At 52.1% G+C, this 18,181-nt stretch overlaps 1 protein-coding gene across 3 annotated transcripts in view; it reads right to left on the bottom strand.

Annotated features, from left to right (window-relative positions):
- Window positions 1-660: 660 nt before the first annotated feature.
- ARHGAP45 (Rho GTPase activating protein 45) overlaps window positions 661-18,181 on the bottom strand; it is a 46,095-nt gene continuing 28,574 nt past the window's right edge. Inside the window, exons 12-23 of one of the 3 annotated variants that reach the window (XM_051972151.1) lie at window positions 17,694-17,831; window positions 16,646-16,836; window positions 15,652-15,767; window positions 15,484-15,570; window positions 15,191-15,292; window positions 14,594-14,760; window positions 14,278-14,466; window positions 12,547-12,684; window positions 11,036-11,262; window positions 7,829-8,051; window positions 4,109-4,205; window positions 661-2,624 (exon numbers count right to left, since the gene is read on the bottom strand). In XM_051972151.1, the coding sequence (XP_051828111.1) occupies window positions 2,218-2,624; window positions 4,109-4,205; window positions 7,829-8,051; window positions 11,036-11,262; window positions 12,547-12,684; window positions 14,278-14,466; window positions 14,594-14,760; window positions 15,191-15,292; window positions 15,484-15,570; window positions 15,652-15,767; window positions 16,646-16,836; window positions 17,694-17,831 (2,082 nt within the window). In that variant the 3' untranslated portion in view covers window positions 661-2,217. The remainder of the gene's footprint in view (window positions 2,625-4,108; window positions 4,206-7,828; window positions 8,052-11,035; window positions 11,263-12,546; window positions 12,685-14,277; window positions 14,467-14,593; window positions 14,761-15,190; window positions 15,293-15,483; window positions 15,571-15,651; window positions 15,768-16,645; window positions 16,837-17,693; window positions 17,832-18,181) is intronic. The other 2 variants (XM_051972153.1, XM_051972152.1) reach the window with 2 other exon arrangements.

Genomic DNA, 18,181 nt, shown 5'->3' with positions numbered 1-18,181 from the left:
ACAGCCAGGGTGCTGGTGCCCAGGGGCATTGCTCTATGTCCAAGCTTGCTTTTGGGGCCTCTAGAATGAGTCTGCCCCTTTTATTCCTTTTGTTTCTGAATAAGGGAGGAAAAATCTGGTGTGCTCCTGACATTAGATAGTAGTAGGTGTAGCAGAACTGGCAGAGGGAGAAGCCAGATTATATCCTAGATTTCCTCCCAGTTTGTGTGATGATTGTGAGAGCAGCTTTGAGAAGCCTCAGACTATTGTGCTGGGACTGAGGGATTTCCCAGACAGGCAGATTTAGGTTTTATGTAAGAAAAAAGCAACCTGCCCCCTTGTGGCCTTCCTGTAGAGTAGGTGGGATGTCTGCTTTGAAGCTCCCTGTGTGGGGCTATTATTCAGAGGACCCTTTCATACAGGCTGACCTGCCCCCGTGGGGAGGCACCTTCCCTCCTGTGCTGCTGACATGAGTTGAACAACAAAGAACACGTGAACCTGGGACTCAAAAACCCTGACCTACGAGCACACATATCTGAGGTCTTGGGATGCTTTTGGACCTTGGATCTCTTGGGTAGCTCAGACTAAATGATTTACACTACTCCTTCCACCTTAAAAATCAGTGAAATTCTCATTTGAGAGGCTGGCGGCAAGAATGAGTTATTTTCCCAGAAAAGGAAATGAGCTCCAGATTTTATTTTTAAGCAATGCATTTCAGAATTCCCAGCAAGATGAATAAACATTTGTACAAACCACGAGTGTTGTGCTTCCACAGGACCACTAGAGAGATTTCTCCGACCATGGCAGCTAACATGCTTTGCCCACAGCCGAAACAGTGTCTCAGTTTGTAGAACAATCTTTATTTCGAGAGTTTCTACAAGCAGCCCCAAGCAAGCTTCATATCCTGCTAAGGGATGAAAATGAGACCCAGGAGCGCTCCATATGGCACAAAGGAAAGACTTGAGACTCAAACTTGGATCTCAGCTCTTACCATTAACAGTGGCTGGGTGACCAGGAACAAGTTTATAACCCTAGCCTTGGGCAACCATTTGGTAAGGAGGAACCTCGCATGTGATCTCCCTGGGCTATTGGGAGGAAAGCTTTTTGTGAGCCTTAAAGCAGTGTTGATGTGTATACTTAAATGGTTTTAATGAGAGTTAAGTTTTGGCAAGTTGGTAAGGATGGTATATGAACTGAGCGGTACGAGTCAACGTCAGGGAGAAAAGAATCTGGCCAGCATTCCCACGACATTTTATACTGCTGTCACCTGGAAATGCTCTAAAGGATCAGTGGGGGGAACATCCAGATTAGCTCCTGGCTCAGGATCCTCCTAAGTGCACTTCTGACTACATACTAGTAGTCCAGAGCTGGAAAGGCATTTTCCCAGTTTGTGAGAATAAGTCCAGCCATGACCACCCCACTGGGATCAAAGTGACCCTGACAGACACCTCAGAATCTTTGGGAGAGAGGTGGAAGGCTAGGTCTGAATTAGAAAAATGGGTTTTTGTTTGAACTTCTACCTGTGAAGGATCACACTTGCAGATTTTGCAAAGCTTAAAAGTCTTGTTCGCCCACCAGAGCTCCTAGTAGATCAGGAACCTAATGCTGTACAAAGGTTGTAGCCTGGAAGTCAGGTTCATTTTTTTAGTCACGCTAGGCCCACCAGGGGCCTGGTAAAGTTACTGGAGACCAGCTTTAAAAGAGAAGGAACCCGCCTACTCCCTACCTCTTATAATAATACATTAAAAGCATTTGGGTCTCTGGGGGCACTGAATCCAAGATGGCTCAGGGGATACATCATATTTACATTTCCCCCTTGAGAGATCCTTCGCCTCCCAACATCAAAAAAATAAAAATTAAAACCATTTAAAAAAAAGCAACCCATTGTTTTAAAATAAGAGTTCTGGCCCTCTGAAGCAGCAAGCCAGATAGCAGGAATTAGGATGCCCCGGATGGAGATATTTCCGCATCCATGGAGAAAAAAAAAGTGAAAAAACTCAGTGAAACTCCCATAGGGGGACCAGGGAAAAAGTGACCTGGGATGACTGGAGCTGTGGCAGCCTTGTCTAACTGATCTACATTCGACAAAGCTGCCTTTGTGCAGCTCTGCAGAACATCATCTGGAGCAGCTCCATCTCTGCCCAGAACCAGCTGCAGATCTACGGGTTTCTGTCTCAAATAGTATTACTTCCCCAAAACTTTGTAGCAGAGATCAAATCCTCTGCTGATTGCCTCCGTTCACACAAACTCTGGCCGCCTTTCCCCATGAGTGCCCATGGTGAGCTTCCCACCCCTCAGCCTGATTGCGGGAAGCTGCCAGCCGCCTGGCCGAGTCCCGGGGGCAGGGGCGAGCCCTGCCGGGAGGGTGTTGTTGGACTGGTTGGCGTTGTAGGAGGAGAGCTGCAGGACCAGCCCCTCTCTGCCCGGCTCCTGATCGTCGTCGCCGTCGCTCTGCTCCTCTCTGACAACGGGGTCCAGCCACTCCACACTCCCGCTGTGGCTCTGGGACCCTTCCTCCGTGCTCGTCTCGCTTTCCTGCTTCATCAGGAGGCTGAGTCGGCGTAGGGCGCTGGCGCCGTCGGACACTTGCAAATCCGAGCTGTCTTCTAGTTCAGAGTCCGAGTCATTGGAACGGTTAATGGATTCTAGGGAAACCGAGGAAATTACAGCTCACTTCTACATTCATTCGATACACATTCTCCTAAACCCCTGCTGTGTGCACACTACACGCTAGGGCTATGAGGACAATAAAGAACTGGTCCCGTCTCCTCCCCGAGAACTTGCTTTCTCTTTTTTTGGTTTTTGTTTTTTTTGACAGGCAGTTGGGGTTAAGTGACTTAATTAGAGTCACACAGCTAGTAACTATTAAGTGTCTGAATTTGAACTCAGGTCCTCCCTGACACCAGGTCAGTACTCTACCTAAGGCTCCATCTAGCTACTCCTCCAAACTCGTGTTTACTTTATCCTAGAAGCAATGGAGAAAGGCTGAAACTTTTTAATAAAGCTGGGGAGAAATATGGTCAGAACCATGCCTTAAGAAATGCTAATGATTTTGGCTGCTGAATTGGAGAGAGCACATCTGGAAGCAGCAAGCTCAGTTAAAAGGTGGCTGCAGCCAACCTGAAGAAAGAAGTAGGTATGTGTGTCAAGAGAGGCGATCATTTGAAAGCTATAGAGAAAGGACTGAAGAGAGAGGGATGTGGGAAAGGTGTGACCCCAGTAACCGGAGAGATGATGGGACCTTCAAAAGGAAGAGGGATATTTTGGAAGGACTGCTCAAGAGAGAAGGAGAAATGAGTCCCACTTTATTGGGACTGAGTTTGAAAAGGAGATGGGAGACACAGCTAGAGCTGTCCAACGAGCAACTGGTGCTGAGGACCAGATTATTGGAGGGTTAGCTGTAGAGACTTGGGAGGCCCAGGGGTGGAGAGGCTAACTGTGGCAGCTGATGGAAGCCCTAAGGGAAAGGGAATGGGGAGAGAAGGTGGGCCACGACAGACCACGGGGGAGGGGGCAAGAAATGGATGCTGCTGATCCAGCAGAGGAGACCAAGAAGGAGTAACAGCCAGGAATGGGCAGACCCAAAGAAAAGCACAAGTCGAGAGACGAGAGAACAGGGAGGAAGACGAGGAGGAGGAAGCAGACATCAAGAAAACCAGAAAAGACCATTGGATTCAAAAGCTGAGTTTGAGTGATGGCTAAGGAAGCCAAACTACAAAAGTCAGTCATTTCTTTGAAAGTAACAGCTTGTCCCCAAAAGCTCTCTCCTAAGCCCCTTCCTTTTTCCCCTTCTCTACTGTTTCACCTGATGATCTTATCAGCTTCCACCAGATCTGGAGATCCAGGCCAGATTCTCTCTCGACCTCCAGTCCCACATCACCAAGGAATTCTGAACATCTTAAACTAAACATGTCCAAATAGAACTCATCATCTCTCCCTGCAAACCCTCCCCTCGACTTCCCTATTAACATCAGTGTCGCCATCATTGGGGCCTGCAACCTTTGTGTCTACTCCTTCATCCTTCTCTTTCCACATATCCAATCCGAGACTATCTATTTTCACCTACACTCCTTTACCCCACCAAAGGCTGATACGATTGCCCCACATACTGCCCATACAGGGGACTCACCTCTATATGCCTCCGTTTGGAAATCCAGATCCTGTGTGTCTTCGCTCACCTCCAAGAAGGGTATCTCACCCCTAGGATGCTCAGAAGCCGGTCCATCCTAAAGAGAAGTTGGGAGGAGTGAGTCCATAAAGATAAAGCTAAGCTATATCCCAGAGAAATTTGGATAGGGTTTGGGGCCCAGATTTTGGTTCAAAAGACTCCATCAAGTAGCCTGGTAGCTTCTCTTTCACTTGGGAGTCTTAGAGAGTTGGCCAGCCAACTTAAGATTAAGTGATTTGCTTGGGGTCAAAATCAATATTTATTGATTGCCCACTGTGTGATTAGGCAACATGCTAAGTGCTAGGTTTCCCCTCCTACAAAACTAGTACCCGTCAGAGGCAAGACTTAAACCTAATCTTCCTTACTATTCACCATAGCACACTATCTTAAAGTCAGAGAAAACCCTCTCCTCAAGCCTTCCCCAAAAAACCTGAGATCTGCAATTGAAGGTTTTTTTGGATATTAGGTATAGATCAACATCTCACACCATATCAAGATAAGGTCAAACGGAGTACATGATATGGACATAAAGTGTGATGCCATTAAACAAAGACCTACCAGATTTTTGGAAAAGGGAAGAATTTAGACCCAAATAAGAGAAAGAATATTGCAAAATGTACAATGGCTAATTTTGATAATATTAAACAAAAAAGGTTTTGCAAAAAATATATAGAAAACAACCAAATTTAAAAGAATATGTCATTTCCCAAATGATGAGTGTTCAAAGAATAGGAACAGGCTGCCTCTATCAGAGCTCAAAAATCACTATTGATTAGAAAAATTGAAAATTACAACTCTGAGGTACTACTTCATATCTATCAGATTGGCTAATGGAAAAAGACAAATGTTGGAGGGGATGTAGGAAAATGGCACTAATGCACTCTTGGTGGAGCTGAAAATCAACTCAACCTTTCTGGAAAGCAATTTGGAACTGTGCCCAAGGGTTATAAAAATGTACATACCAGTAATATTAGTACTAGGTCTATATCCTAAAGATATTTTTAAAAGGGGAGGGGGGGAGATATAAAATATGTACAGTAGCACTTTTTGTGGTGGTAGAATTGGAAATTGAGGGATTGGCTAAATAAGCTTTGGCACCTAATTGTGATGGGATCCTATTGATTGTATAGTAAGAAAGGAGCCAGGATGATTTAAAAAAAAAAAAAACTGGAAAAATTTACATCAATAGATGCAAAGTAAAGTGAGAAAAACTGGGAAAACATCAAACACAGTAACAACAATATTGTTGGATGAAGACTTGGCTCTTTTCAGCAATACAATGATCTAAGACAATTCCAAAGATGAAATTCCAGTGTTGAAAAATGCTATAACCTCCAGCTTTAGGTTCCACCAGAAACCAATGGAGTTTGAATGCAGACAGAAGCACGTTATTTTTCTTTTTCTGGTTTGAGATTTGTTCCACAAAATGACTCACATGGAATGTTTTACAAGATTACACAAGTAGGCAGAGAGGAACTCAAAATGAATGTTAAGAATTACCTTTATATGTAATTGGGGGAAAAAAACCAAATGATTTTTTTAAAATTCAAGGACCATTAATCATCCTGGACCTTTTTCTGCCTTAGCAACAACGACGATAATACATTCAGCTAACTGGTTCTGCTGCTTTAGAATGAAGTTTAAGGCCTAAAAGTACTGTTCTCCCTGTATTTCCTTCCTTTTTTCCTTATCTCTTTGGATATTCTGGTTCTTATTTTCTAGATAAATCATTATTTTATCAAAATACAGAGAGATACAAGGCAGCAAGTCCAACAATTATAATGAAGATCCTCTTCTCCCTCCAGGAGATGGCTGGACACCCTATCTTTTCCTTAAGGACCTTTCTGGGGGGAAAGGCAAGATCATCTTCAGCTCCCAGAGATGGCAACAAGAGGGCAGGGGAACCACCTGAGTGACTGACAAACCCTTCTGTGTTATTTTACTGTTTACAAAGCATTTCTTTTCACAATGGCCCCCAGAAATATGGAATATGAGCACTATCAATCCCAATGAACACGAAATGATCAGATTCGGTCTTTTTAATTTACCTTATTTACACTTAATTGCTTTTGTCTTGATAACCGCCTAAGTCATGATTCCTTGTTTCTGAACTTTGTTGAGAAATTCAGCTGTCCAGTTCTCTTGTTAACCACTATTCTATTCCCGAGACAAAGAAACGTTAGCCTTGAAGAACATCTATCTTGTTATCCAAAGACATCTGGTCCCCTAGCTCTCTCCTTGCAGGTGGCCCCAAGCAGTGAACGTTTCTTAGTCGTAAGAGGGAAGGAGGGGCTCATTGCCAGTCCCATATTCCCAGTTCTTCACTAATCATCACTTGTTTCACATCCCTAAAAGGGCAGCCATTCCCTACCTTGGGGTCTTAGTTAAGATTCTATTTCTTGATAAATTCATGCTTTCCTTATAAACTGACCGCTCAGAACTCTGTGCCTCTTGTTGTTCAGCTGTTTTCAGTCATTTGAGACTCTCTGTGACCCCATTTGGGGTTTTCTTGGCAGAGAAACTGCAGTAGTTTGCCATTTTCTTCTCCAGCTCATTCCACAGATGAGGAAACAAAAGAGATCAGGGAAATGACTTTCCCAGGCTAGTAAGGTTCTCAGGAGCCTTTCAGACTCCAGGCCCAGCACTCTATCCACTGGGCCAACTAGTTGCTCCATCTGTGCCTTAATCCACCTCCCCACCCCCCCAGGCAACTGGGGTTAAGTGACTTGCCCAGGGTCACACAGCTGGGAAGTGTTAAGTGTCTAAGGCCAGATTTGAACTCAGGTCCTCCTGATTTCAGGACTGGTACTCTATCTACTGCGCCACCCAGCTGTCCCCTACCTTAAATTTTGTAGCAGTTACAAATGAATGAGAAAAACTGAGGCTAAGGAGAACAAAAGAAGAAAGCAAGCAAGTATCCATTAAGTGGCTGCTAAATGGCAGGACTTTGCAAATATCATTTCATTTGATCTTCACAGTGACCCTGTGAGGTAGGCGCTTTTATTATCACCCCCATTTTATAGGTGGGGAAACTGAGACAGGCAGGTTACATGACATGCCCAGGATCACCCAACTACTAAGTGTGGGTATTCCGCACTCTCCAAACGTCCAGCACACCCCGGGGACGAGGTGGGAACGCAGAAGCTGAGGAAAGGGGGAGCTATGGCTTCTATCTCTGGGCAGCCCACTGGGTCTGGGGCTCTGCTCTGTGGTTCTGGGGAGCTTTAGGGTCTAAGGAACTGATGAAATGGTGTGGGGAGTCCTGAACTGAGAGCCAGGAGTCCTGAATTCAAATCCACCTCATGGGAACTCACTCCTAACTCTCCTCTTCAGTCTCTTCACTTGCAAAATGAGAACCACGATGACATAGTTTACCTCTTGGGGTGATGGTGGGGAAAGCAAGTTATGAGTATTCTGCTACAGAAACGAGGATTTGGCTTTATTAATACTATTATGCATAATACGGATTCCTGCCGATAGGTAATGTGAATAAAGATAATCTCTGTTTCTGTAGCTACATACGGGGTTGTAGCCGGTATGTAAATTTGTTCTACAGACAAAGCATCCAGGGACCCGTGTGAGTCCTCCTGGGGAAATCTTCAGTCCAGCTGCACCCCTCCATGGAGCTGGCCATGGTGGGCAGGCTCATGTCGGTCAAGGGATTGCCTCTTGCACACCTACCTCACTGTCGGGGCTCTCCTCTTGCGCCTCCCCAGCAGGGATCTCAAAGATCACATTGTAGTGGGATATGAGGGTCTCCACAATGCGGGCCTGGTGGGGGTAGTCCACCAGGGAGGAGAGAGACACAGTAGCCTCGGTGGGCCGGGGGCGTAGGAGAGTGGGCCCAAAGACAATGCCCAGGTTGCCAGGAGTCATCTTGTTGTCCTGCTCCACCTCCACAATCCTGCCCGGGGGGAGAAGAGAACATGAATAGAAGTGGGGTATCAACTGTCCTTCAGCAGATGTACCAGTGGAATCTGAGAGAACTGACTCGAAAACGAGGGGAAACAATGAACAACTTTGAGTAAAGTCACAGAATATGAAATAAACCATCGTGAATCATTAGCACTTCTACAGATTACGGACAAAGTTCATCGCGAGAGCTAGAAAGAGAAATCCCACTTAAAATAACTGCAGACAACAGAAAATATTTGGGAATCTACATGCTGAGACAAACCAGGAATTATGAACAAAACTCAAAAACACTTTTCACACAAATAAACAACTGGAAAATATCAATTGCTCACAGGGAGGCTGAGCCAAAAAATGACAATTCTAACTAATTTATCTATTCAATGCCATCCCAATCAAACTACCAAAAAATTCTTTTATAGAACTAGGAAATTCATCTGGAAGAGCAAAAGTTCAAGAATATTAAGGGAATTGACGAAAAAAAAAGTGGAATAAAATGGCTTAAAGATCTTCAACTATATTACAAAAGTGGTAATCACCAAAATAAACTGGCTAAGAAATAAAGTGGTGAGGGGCAGCTAGATGGTGCAGTGGATAGAGCACCAACCCTGAAATCAGTTTGCAAGTTCAAATCTGGTCTCAGACACTTAACACTTCCTAGCTGTGGGACTGTGTGTGTGTGTGTGTGTGTGTGTGTGTGTTTTTGTTGAGGCAGTTGGGCAAATCATATATATATATACACACATATATATACACACACATATATATATATATATATAGTGATGGATCAGTGGAATAAATACACAATATACAGTAATATATAGTAATCTAGTGTTCTGACAAACACAAAGATCCAAGCTTTTGGAACAAGAAATTACTATGTGACAAAACAGGAAAACGGTTTTGGCAGAATCTAGTTACGGATCCACACCATATACCATGATATGGTCAAAATGGGTACATGATTGAGATATAAAGGGCGATGCCATAAGCAAATTAGGGAAGCACAGAATATATTACTTGTCAGATCTATGGATAAGGGAAGAAATTAGGACCAAAAATGAGGTGACAGAACATTTTGAGATATAAAATGGTAATTTAAATTACATTAAAAAGGTTTTGCATAAACAAAACCAATGCAACAAAAATTAAAAGAAAGCAGAGAGCTGGGGAGAAAAGGAAAGTATCTCTGATACTATTTCTCAAATATATAGAGAAACTGAGTCAAATTTATAAAAGTCATTGGACAGGTAGGTGATACAGTAGATAGAGCACCAGCCTTGAACTCAGGAGGACCTCAGTTCAAATTAGGTCTCAGACACAACTCTTACTAGCTGTGTGATCCTGGGCAAGTCACTTAACCCAATTGCCTCACTCCTTCCCCAAAAAAAGACTGCAAGTCATTCCCCCATTCATAAATAGTGAAAGGATATGAACAGGCAGTTTTCAGAAGAAGAAATCAAAGCTATCTGTAATCATGTAAAAAAAAAAAAAGTGCTCTAAATCACCATTGGTTAGAGAAATGCAAATTAAAACTCTGAAATACCATCTCACCCTTATCAGATTGACTAATAGAACAGAAAAGGAAAATGATCAATGTTGGAGGGGATATGCAGGGTTGGTGGAATTGTGAACTAATCCAAACATTCTGGAGAGTAATTTGGAACTATAACCATGCTTACCCAGCAATACTACTACTAGGGCTGTACCCCAAAGAGATCAAAGAAAGAGGAAAAAAGGCCTTATGTAAAAAACATTGATAGCAGCTCTACTTGAGGTGGCAAAGAACTAGAAATCAATGGGATGCCCATCAACTGGGGAATGGCTAAACCAAATGTGGTAAATGTTTGTGCTGGAATACTACTGTGTTATAAGAAATGACAAGAGCAGGATAGTTTCAGAAAAACCTGGAGAGACTTATGTGAACTGATATAAAGTGAACAGAACCAGGAGACCATTACAATAGTAATATTGTATGATAATCAGTTGTGAATGACTTAACTATTCTTAGCAATACAAAGATTCAAGATAATTTCAAAAGACTCGGGATGAAAAAATGCTATTCGTCTTCAAAGACAGAACTGATGGAGTTTGATTGGAGGTCAAAGAATATTTTATTTTACTCTTTTATTTTTGTGTTTGTATTTTGGAGGAGGGAGGTTCTATGTTTTCTTTCACAGCCTAAAATTGGAAATATGTTTTTCATGACTGTAGATGTAAAATCTATATCAAATTTCTTGCCTTCTCAATGAGGGGGGAAGAAAGGAAAAGTGGAAAAGAATTAGGAACTCAAAATTTTTAAAAAGAGACTATATCAAATTTTTTTAAACATGTAAGTGAAAAAAAAAAACACCAGATTTTTAAAAATGATAGTATTGTACAGGTTCCATAACAATTTAAAGGTTGTGTTGTATTTTCTGCACGATCACCTGGGGAAGGGACTATTAGGGTTTGTCAAGAGCTTTACCTTGCATTAGTTAATATGATACTTTTACAGCAATCCTACTCCTAGAGGCCTGGTACTAGAGCTACAGTGATTATCAGATCTCCATTTTACAGATGTGGAAAGACCGACCCAGGGAATTCAATAATTTACCCAAGATAAATAAATCAATAAAGATTCACAATTGAATAATTGATACACTAACAACATTACAAAGACAAATAGCTTGACTAAAAGACTTAACTCTGACCCATCCAATGACCAAAGGATTTGTGATCCTTTGCACCAAAGAACTGAATAACGGGTTCAGCCAAAGGGGGAATTTGTCTTGCTTGACTATGAATATTTATCATAGTGGGTTTTTTCCCCATTTTTTTCAATGGGACAGAGGGGAAGTGAGTGGAAAAAAAAAGACTTTTAGTAATTTAAAAAAAACATTCTCAACACAGAGTCACAGCCCAAATGTCCTGCCCGTGAGTTTGCCCTCCCTTCCTCCCTCTGGACAGCTGCACGGCCCCTCCCTGACCCCTCACCTCCGAAGGTGCCGAATGAGGTACTTGAGCGTGGCTTTGTTCTCTGGGGGCAGCTCCTTTAACAGGTCCCGGAGCCTGCTTATCATGGCTTCTGTATCCTGCTCCTTGTCTCTGTCAGATTCAGTTCGGCCCCGACTCGCCTTGGCTTCTGCCTCGGCTTGAAGGCTCTCTTTGGCCAACCCCATGAGTTCATGATAGAGGCGGAATGAAAGGATGGGCTCGGGCAGCTGTGGGGGACCAGAGAGGTGTGAGGGTCTGGGGGCCGGCTCCCACCAACCCCCTTCCTCATCGCCTTTTCTAGCGCCTCAAGGGTCAGAAGGCATTTTCCCCACAGAATTATTAGTGCTGTGAAAACTGAGGCTCACAAAGGACTCGGCACCTGCCTCTGGTCTGAGAACCTCTAGGTTCCAGGGCCGGGATCTGCGGCTCCCATGCCTGCTGACCCCATGTCCAGCTGGTTCTACCTCACCACCACAATATTTCTCAGTAATTATGGTTCCCTTACTCTATAGCAGATTAAATGTCACAAACAGCGTCCTTACAAGTCGGTGACCATGAAAGGCTCGTTATCTGTAAGACCCTGAGGGAACTGGAGTCCAGAGGCTGATGTGTCTAGCCCCCAAAGGATTGGAGCTAGGATCTGAATCCACTCCTGATTCAAAACCAGTGCTTTCCCCCGTGCACCAGAGGGCCCGGCAATTCAGCAAGAAGGGAGCGCCTCGTGGGCCCCCACACCGGGCTAGGCCTCCGGGTCCCGGGCCCTGCCCCACGCATCCGACCTGAGACATCTGGCCTGGGCCGCCCGCTCAGAAAGGCTCCCTCTCCAACCTAAATTCCTAAAGAACTCCAGGGACCCTTGTGGACAGCTGGTCAGAAATTCCTTTTAGGGTGACTGCTCATCCAGCCTCTTCCTGCAGATCCCCCCTTCTTCCCACCCAGGGCTGCCCCAAACTTTAGGACGGCTCTCACACAGCCTCCAACCGGCTCTGAATCGACTGAACTGTTCTATTACCTTGTCCACAAATGGTCTTTTGAGCCATCAGTGACTGATGTAAAAACAAAAAGGAGAAATAACTTTTTTAAAAGTTCTGTTGAGACAGCTAGGTGGTTCTGAAGTGGGGGGGGGGGGTCAGGAGTTCCAAGTCAGCCTCAGACTGAATTTGGGCAGACTGGCTGGGCAAGTCTCTCAACCTCAAATGCCCTTCCTAGTCACCCCCAAAATGGGAAAAAAGGAAACAAGTATTCAAGGACAGAGATATCCTAAGACATCTTTTCTCCACCCCCTACCCTCACCCCAAGACCGCTCTCAGACAACTGAGTTCCTCCCAATCTGCTCCTGGGGGCTCTCTGGGACACAGGAAGTTAGCTTTGGGGGAGGTGCCCACGCGAGACCCGGAGCTGCATGAGTCTGTGGAGGTCACCAGTTTGGGGATGAGGTGACTGGGCGGCTCTGAAGCGGCAGAGGAAGCCCCGGGGAGTCCTGGGGGACAGACCTGGCCAAGGAGGCTCACCTGCCGCAGGTAGAGTTTCAGGACGTTGCTGATGTCGTGCGGGGAGGCCTGGGACAGCTCCACCAGCTCCTTGCCATTCTCAAACGCCTGGCAGAGTTTCTCCACACGGGTCTTGACGCCATTGACCCGGTAGATTCCCTGTGTGGGCCAGAACACAGGTCAGAACCCGAGACCTCTCCCCCAGAGCGCCTTGGACCAGGGGAAGGCAGGCGGCAGGAGCCCAGGCCTCGAGGACCAGCCTGGTCAAGCAGCTCAGGGTTCCCAACAGCTGCGTGAGAGAGTCCACCCAAGTCAGATTATCCCCATTTTACAGATGGAGAATCTGAGGCCGAAAGGGGGAATAGCAGGCCCATCATCAGTGAGAAGGGGCAAGTGGTAGGCCTGAGGATTCACACCCATGGGTGCTGACTTAGTCCCACACTCGGGCACACCGTGGCCTCCGCTAACGCCTTCCTCGCCATCACAGACGCTAAGGGGGACTAAGCCCTTCCTCGGGCAGGGGTGTGAAGTCAGAGGACAGACACCACCCCTTCCTGAAGGGAAAGGCCCAGAGCCCAGGCCCCCAGCGCCCAGTCCCCCAGCGCCCAGTCCCCCAGAGCCCAGTCCCCCAGCGCCCAGGCCCCCAGAGCCCAGTCCCCCAGCGCCCAGTCCCCCAGCGCCCAGTCCCCCAGAGCCCAGTCCCCCAGCGCCCAGTCCCCCAGGCCCCCAGAGCCCAGTCCCCCAGAGCCAGTCCCCCAGCGCCAGGCCCCCAGAGCCCAGTCCCCCAGAGCCCAGGCCCCCGGCGCCCAGGCCCCCAGAGCCCAGTCCCCCAGCACTCCAAGCCCCCAGAGCCCAGTCCCCCAGCGCCCAGTCCCCCAGCGCCCAGTCCCCCAGAGCCCAGTCCCCCAGCGCCCAGTCCCCCAGGCCCCCAGAGCCAGTCCCCCAGAGCCAGTCCCCCAGCGCCCAGGCCCCCAGAGCCCAGTCCCCCAGCGCCCAGTCCCCCAGCGCCCAGGCCCCCAGAGCCCAGTCCCCCAGCGCCCAGGCCCCCAGAGCCCAGTCCCCCGGCGCCCAGGCCCCCAGAGCCCAGTCCCCCAGCGCCCAGCCCCCAGCGCCCAGTCCCCCAGAGCCCAGTCCCCCAGCCCCCAGAGCCAGTCCCCCAGCGCCAGGCCCCCAGAGCCCAGTCCCCCAGAGCCCAGTCCCCCAGCGCCAGGCCCCCAGAGCCAGTCCCCCAGCGCCCAGTCCCCCAGCGCCAGGCCCCCAGAGCCCAGGCCCCCAGCGCCAGGCCCCCAGAGCCCAGTCCCCCAGCGCCCAGTCCCCCAGCGCCCAGTCCCCCAGCGCCCAGGCCCCCAGCGCCCAGGCCCCCAGAGCCCAGGCCCCCGGCGCCCAGTCCCCCAGAGCCCAGTCCCCCAGCGCCCAGGCCCCCAGCGCCCAGTCCCCCAGAGCCCAGTCCCCCAGCGCCCAGGCCCCCAGAGCCCAGTCCCCCAGCGCCCAGTCCCCCAGAGCCCAGTCCCCCAGCGCCCAGTCCCCCAGAGCCCGTCCCCCAGCGCCCAGTCCCCCAGAGCCCAGTCCCCCAGCGCCCAGGCCCCCAGCGCCCAGTCCCCCAGCGCCCAGTCCCCCAGCCCAGTCCCCCAGCCCAGTCCCCCAGGCCCCCAGAGCCCAGTCCCCCAGCGCCCAGGCCCCCAGCGCCAGGCCCCCAGAGCCCAGTCCCCCAGCACTCCAAGCCCCCCGAGCCTCCAGCCCCAGGAGCGTCACCTTGGTTCTGAGCGCCCGCCGCTCGATTTCAGACAGACACTTCTTGATGATGAAGGGGATGCCGTCACTGGTGCCCTGGGCTGCCTTCTGAAAATCCTGTCCGAACAGCTGGAGCTTTCCCTGGAGCTTCTTGTGGCCGCACTGGATGGCCAGCGTCTCCAGACATTTCTTGTGGCACGCCAGGCAGCACTGCGGAGGAAGCAGGGGGCCTGAGCAGCAAGGCAGAGCCTTGGAAGGGGAGGGGGTCTCCCCGCCAGCCCCGGGCCCACCCCCGGGGGAAGCCGCCCCCGCTCCCAGCGGGCCCCCGGCCCCTCACCTCCTCGCACTCAGCTCCCTGGAAGTAGACGTAGCTGTTGCACTCACGACACTTGGAAGGAGTGCGCAGCTTTCGAAGCCGGTGGGTCTGCGCTGCCTTGGAGAGCCCCACGTTTCGGAAGGGGCCGGTGGGTACCGGGATGTCGGGGGCGATGCCGTTGAGGTCTGCTGAGGGGGGCCAAGGCAAGTCAGCACCTCACACCCCGGCTCCAGCTCCGTGCCACACAACGCGACTTGCCTCGGGGGCAGAGACAGTGCCCCGAAGAGTGCCCGGCACACAGCAGGTGCTCAACAACTGCGTGTCTAACTGAGCTAAAAGCTGCTGCTAGGGCCCCATGGCCTGCTCTACCCCTCCGGTCGGCAGATGAGGAGCCCATTTGGCCGGGGTCACCTACAGCCGCCAATTCTCAAACCCGGGCCTCCTGACCCTGAGGGGGGTCTGTCCCTGAAGGGCACTGGCACAGAACCGCCGACCCCTTCCCGGAGGGCCGCCCGCTCCGAGGAGAGCTGGGCCCGGCCAGGCTGAGGGCCCTTGGGAGGAAATCCCGGCCCCCCCCGCGCCCACGCTGGCCCCTGGGGCGTGGGCAGGCCCACGTACTCTGTTCGAAGGCGGAGGCGTGGCCCTCCTTGTCGGCTAGCTCCTCGCTGGATGACATGGTGCCGCTGGAGGGGGTCCGCTCCATCTTCTGGAAGTCCCCTGCTGGGAAAACCCCGCCCGGGGGCCACATTACCCACGGGCACCGTGGGGGGCTCCAGGAGACAGGCCGGGACACGGGGGGCGGTGCAGTCGGGTGCGAGGGGCTTCCAGGCCATCAGAGACCCCATCCTGCCTCCCAGAGCCCTTCAAAGAGGGAAGAGGTTCTGAGAAAAGTCCTCAGAGCCCCGTGTTACCTGCACCATTGGCGCTGGGGTCCAAGCTGCTATCAGAGTCTGTCATGGAGATGGGCCATGACTTATGGACCTGGTGGCCCCGTCCACCTGGAGAGGAGCCACGTCCATCAGGGACTGTGGGCCCGCCCCGGGCCCTGCCCCCCCGCGCGACCGCAGGCCCAGACTCACCCCGCCGCTCCTTGGGCACCGCCCCGCCCTCGGAGCCCGCCACCGTGCTCCCCTCCGTGCCGCCGCTCGACTCATTGGCCGTGAAGCTGGATTTCCGCGCCCGGACTAAGGGCGACCTAAACAGGGAACGTAAAAGGGGTAACATTGGGGGGCGCAGACTCAGTGACCTCGGAGCCCAGAACCGAGTGTGGCGGGGCTGAACAAGACCTCGGAATCTAGAATGTTGGGGCCGGCAGCGAGCTTAGAACCGGGCCAAGCTGGGAGGGAGCTCTGAGCTCACAAAGCGCCGTCCCTTCTCCCTTACCGGGGGGGCACTGAGGCCCAGAGAAGGGAAGCCCGCCGCGTCGGGCAGCGAGGCTGGTGCACCCCCCGGAGACAGAACGTGCCGGGCGGCACCCCCAGGTAAGCCTCTTGTGCTCCCTACATCACTGAGCTGAGGTTCTTCGCCTCCGCCACGGGCCGAGGGAGCCGGACAGCGGCGGCCCTCGGGGGGCCCGGGCCCGAGAGCCCCCTGCGCTCCTGGACGCTCCTCAGGCCTCGGGGGCCAGGCTGGCAGGGACGGCGTCGCAGGTGTCAGGGCAGCCCGAATGCCAGGGCGGAGTCAGGGGAGCCGAGTGGGAATCCTGCCTGCGCTAACGAGTCACTTAAAAATCTCCCCGCTGGGGCAGCCAGGGGGCGCAGGGGGCAGAGCACCAGCCCCGAGTTCCAATCCGGCCTCCGACACAGTCCTGGCTGTGAGACCCCGGGCAAGTCCCTGAGCCCCGACTGCCTCGGCAACAACAACAAAACACCCAGCCAAGTAAATAAATAAAAGAGCTCCCTCAGCCGTAAAGGGGAGAAAGCCATCGCATCCCCTCTGGAAGCGGCCGTGAGGGTGGAGGAACGCCGGCTCCGCCCCGCTGGGTCCCCCGCGCCCCCGCTGCCCTCCCTCCCTCCCCGGCCGGGGCGCGAGGCTGGGACCAGCGGGGGCCGTGGGGGGAGGAGCGGGACCTACCAGGTGTTGTGAGAGACGTAGGGCTCGAAGTCGTACTGCGTGTCGGGCTCCACGTCGCGCTGCAGCTGCCGCACGTGGCAGGCGTACTGCTGCCCCGGGTCGTAGAGCTTGCTGCTCTCGCACATGGTCTGGAAGTAGACGGGCAGCGGGGCCGTCTGCATGTGCATGGTCTGGTAGTAGGAGATGGTGGCCTGCGGGGTCAGAGCGGCCGGTAAGGAGGGCCGGGCAGCCCCTCGACGAGGCCCCGATTACGTTAAGCCCCGAGCGCCGCAGCGGCCTCAGGGGGGCCCGAGGAGCAAAGGCTGCCCACGGAAGTGAGGGAACGACATTTACCGGGCGCCGAGCGGCTGCCAGGCCGAGGCCCCCCAGGGAGTCTTAAGGGGAGGGAGGCTCGGCCGGAGCCACGGCCTCCCCTCCCCGCAGCTTCCCACGTCCTGCCCACCGTGGGACCCTTGTTCTGCTACTTTCCCAAAGAGAGGAGCCCCCCTCCCGGATTCAGCCCTCATCTCTCCCCTGCCTCCCAGCTGCCTGCCCAACACCCTGCGGGCGCGCTGTCACAGCCCCCTGAACTAGCCGGCTCTGCCCCTAAATCTGCCGCCTTCCAGCTGCCTGTGCCTGCGAGTCCTTATTCCCGCTCACTGGGCCCTCGCTGGGGGTCGTTAGCCCTCCCCGGCCCCCGATCCATTCTCTCCCCTCCACTCTTGCCCCCCTCAGATCTTCACCCGGACCACTACAAGGTGTCCCATGGGGTCTCCCTTCCCCCATTCTTCCTGCTCAGTCACCTGCTGCCCCCGGAGCCCCCTCTTCCTGCTGGGACAAACGCCTGACACCGAGGGCCCTTCTCACCTGCCTCCCCATGGACGCGTCGGCGTCGCTCCCTCCGCACTCTGCTCTGGCCAAACCGAGCTCTCCACTACTCCCTGGGCCCCGGCTCCCCCTCCCCCTGAGGCGCCCCCAGCCCGGCCCTCCCCTCTCCCCCGCCCCGCGCCAGCCCCACCTCCCAGGGCCCTCGGCTGCCGCAGCCCCAGCCCACGCCCCGCGGACTCACCGACTTAATGATCTGGTCGCTCTGCTTGATGACCTCCTGGATCTGGCGCAGGGAGTTCACCTTCACGTCCTCCAGCTCCTGCTTCTGCGTCTTCGCGTCGGCAATGCAGGTGCGGTAGGTGGCCATGGCTTCTTCTGCCTGGGGAGACGCACGAGCCGCTGCCACCTCCCACAGGGGACCAGACCCGGCCCGTCCCCCTCACACAGCTGGGCCCCCCCCCGGGGCCACAAAGCTGGGCCCCCCCTCCGGGCCCGCCTCCCCCCGGGGCCGCACAGCGGCTCTGCGGGCCAGGGGAGCCACGAGGGGAACGGGCCCACGCGGGCGACGACGCTGGCAGCGGCTCCTTTTGTGGCGGCGAAGAATTGGAAAAGGAGGGGACGCCGTCAGTGGGGGGCTGGCTGAATAAGCCAGGCCATGCAAGAATAACGGAGCTGGACGGCCAATAAAAAACGGTGAACAAACTGATTCTGGAAAGGCCTGGAAAGATT

This window comes from Antechinus flavipes, chromosome 1 (genome assembly GCF_016432865.1).
Source record: "Antechinus flavipes isolate AdamAnt ecotype Samford, QLD, Australia chromosome 1, AdamAnt_v2, whole genome shotgun sequence".
NCBI classification, from domain to species: domain Eukaryota; kingdom Metazoa; phylum Chordata; class Mammalia; order Dasyuromorphia; family Dasyuridae; genus Antechinus; species Antechinus flavipes.
The sequence above is the reverse complement of the archived record's forward strand: the minus strand, read 5'-3'. Positions and strand labels throughout refer to the sequence as shown.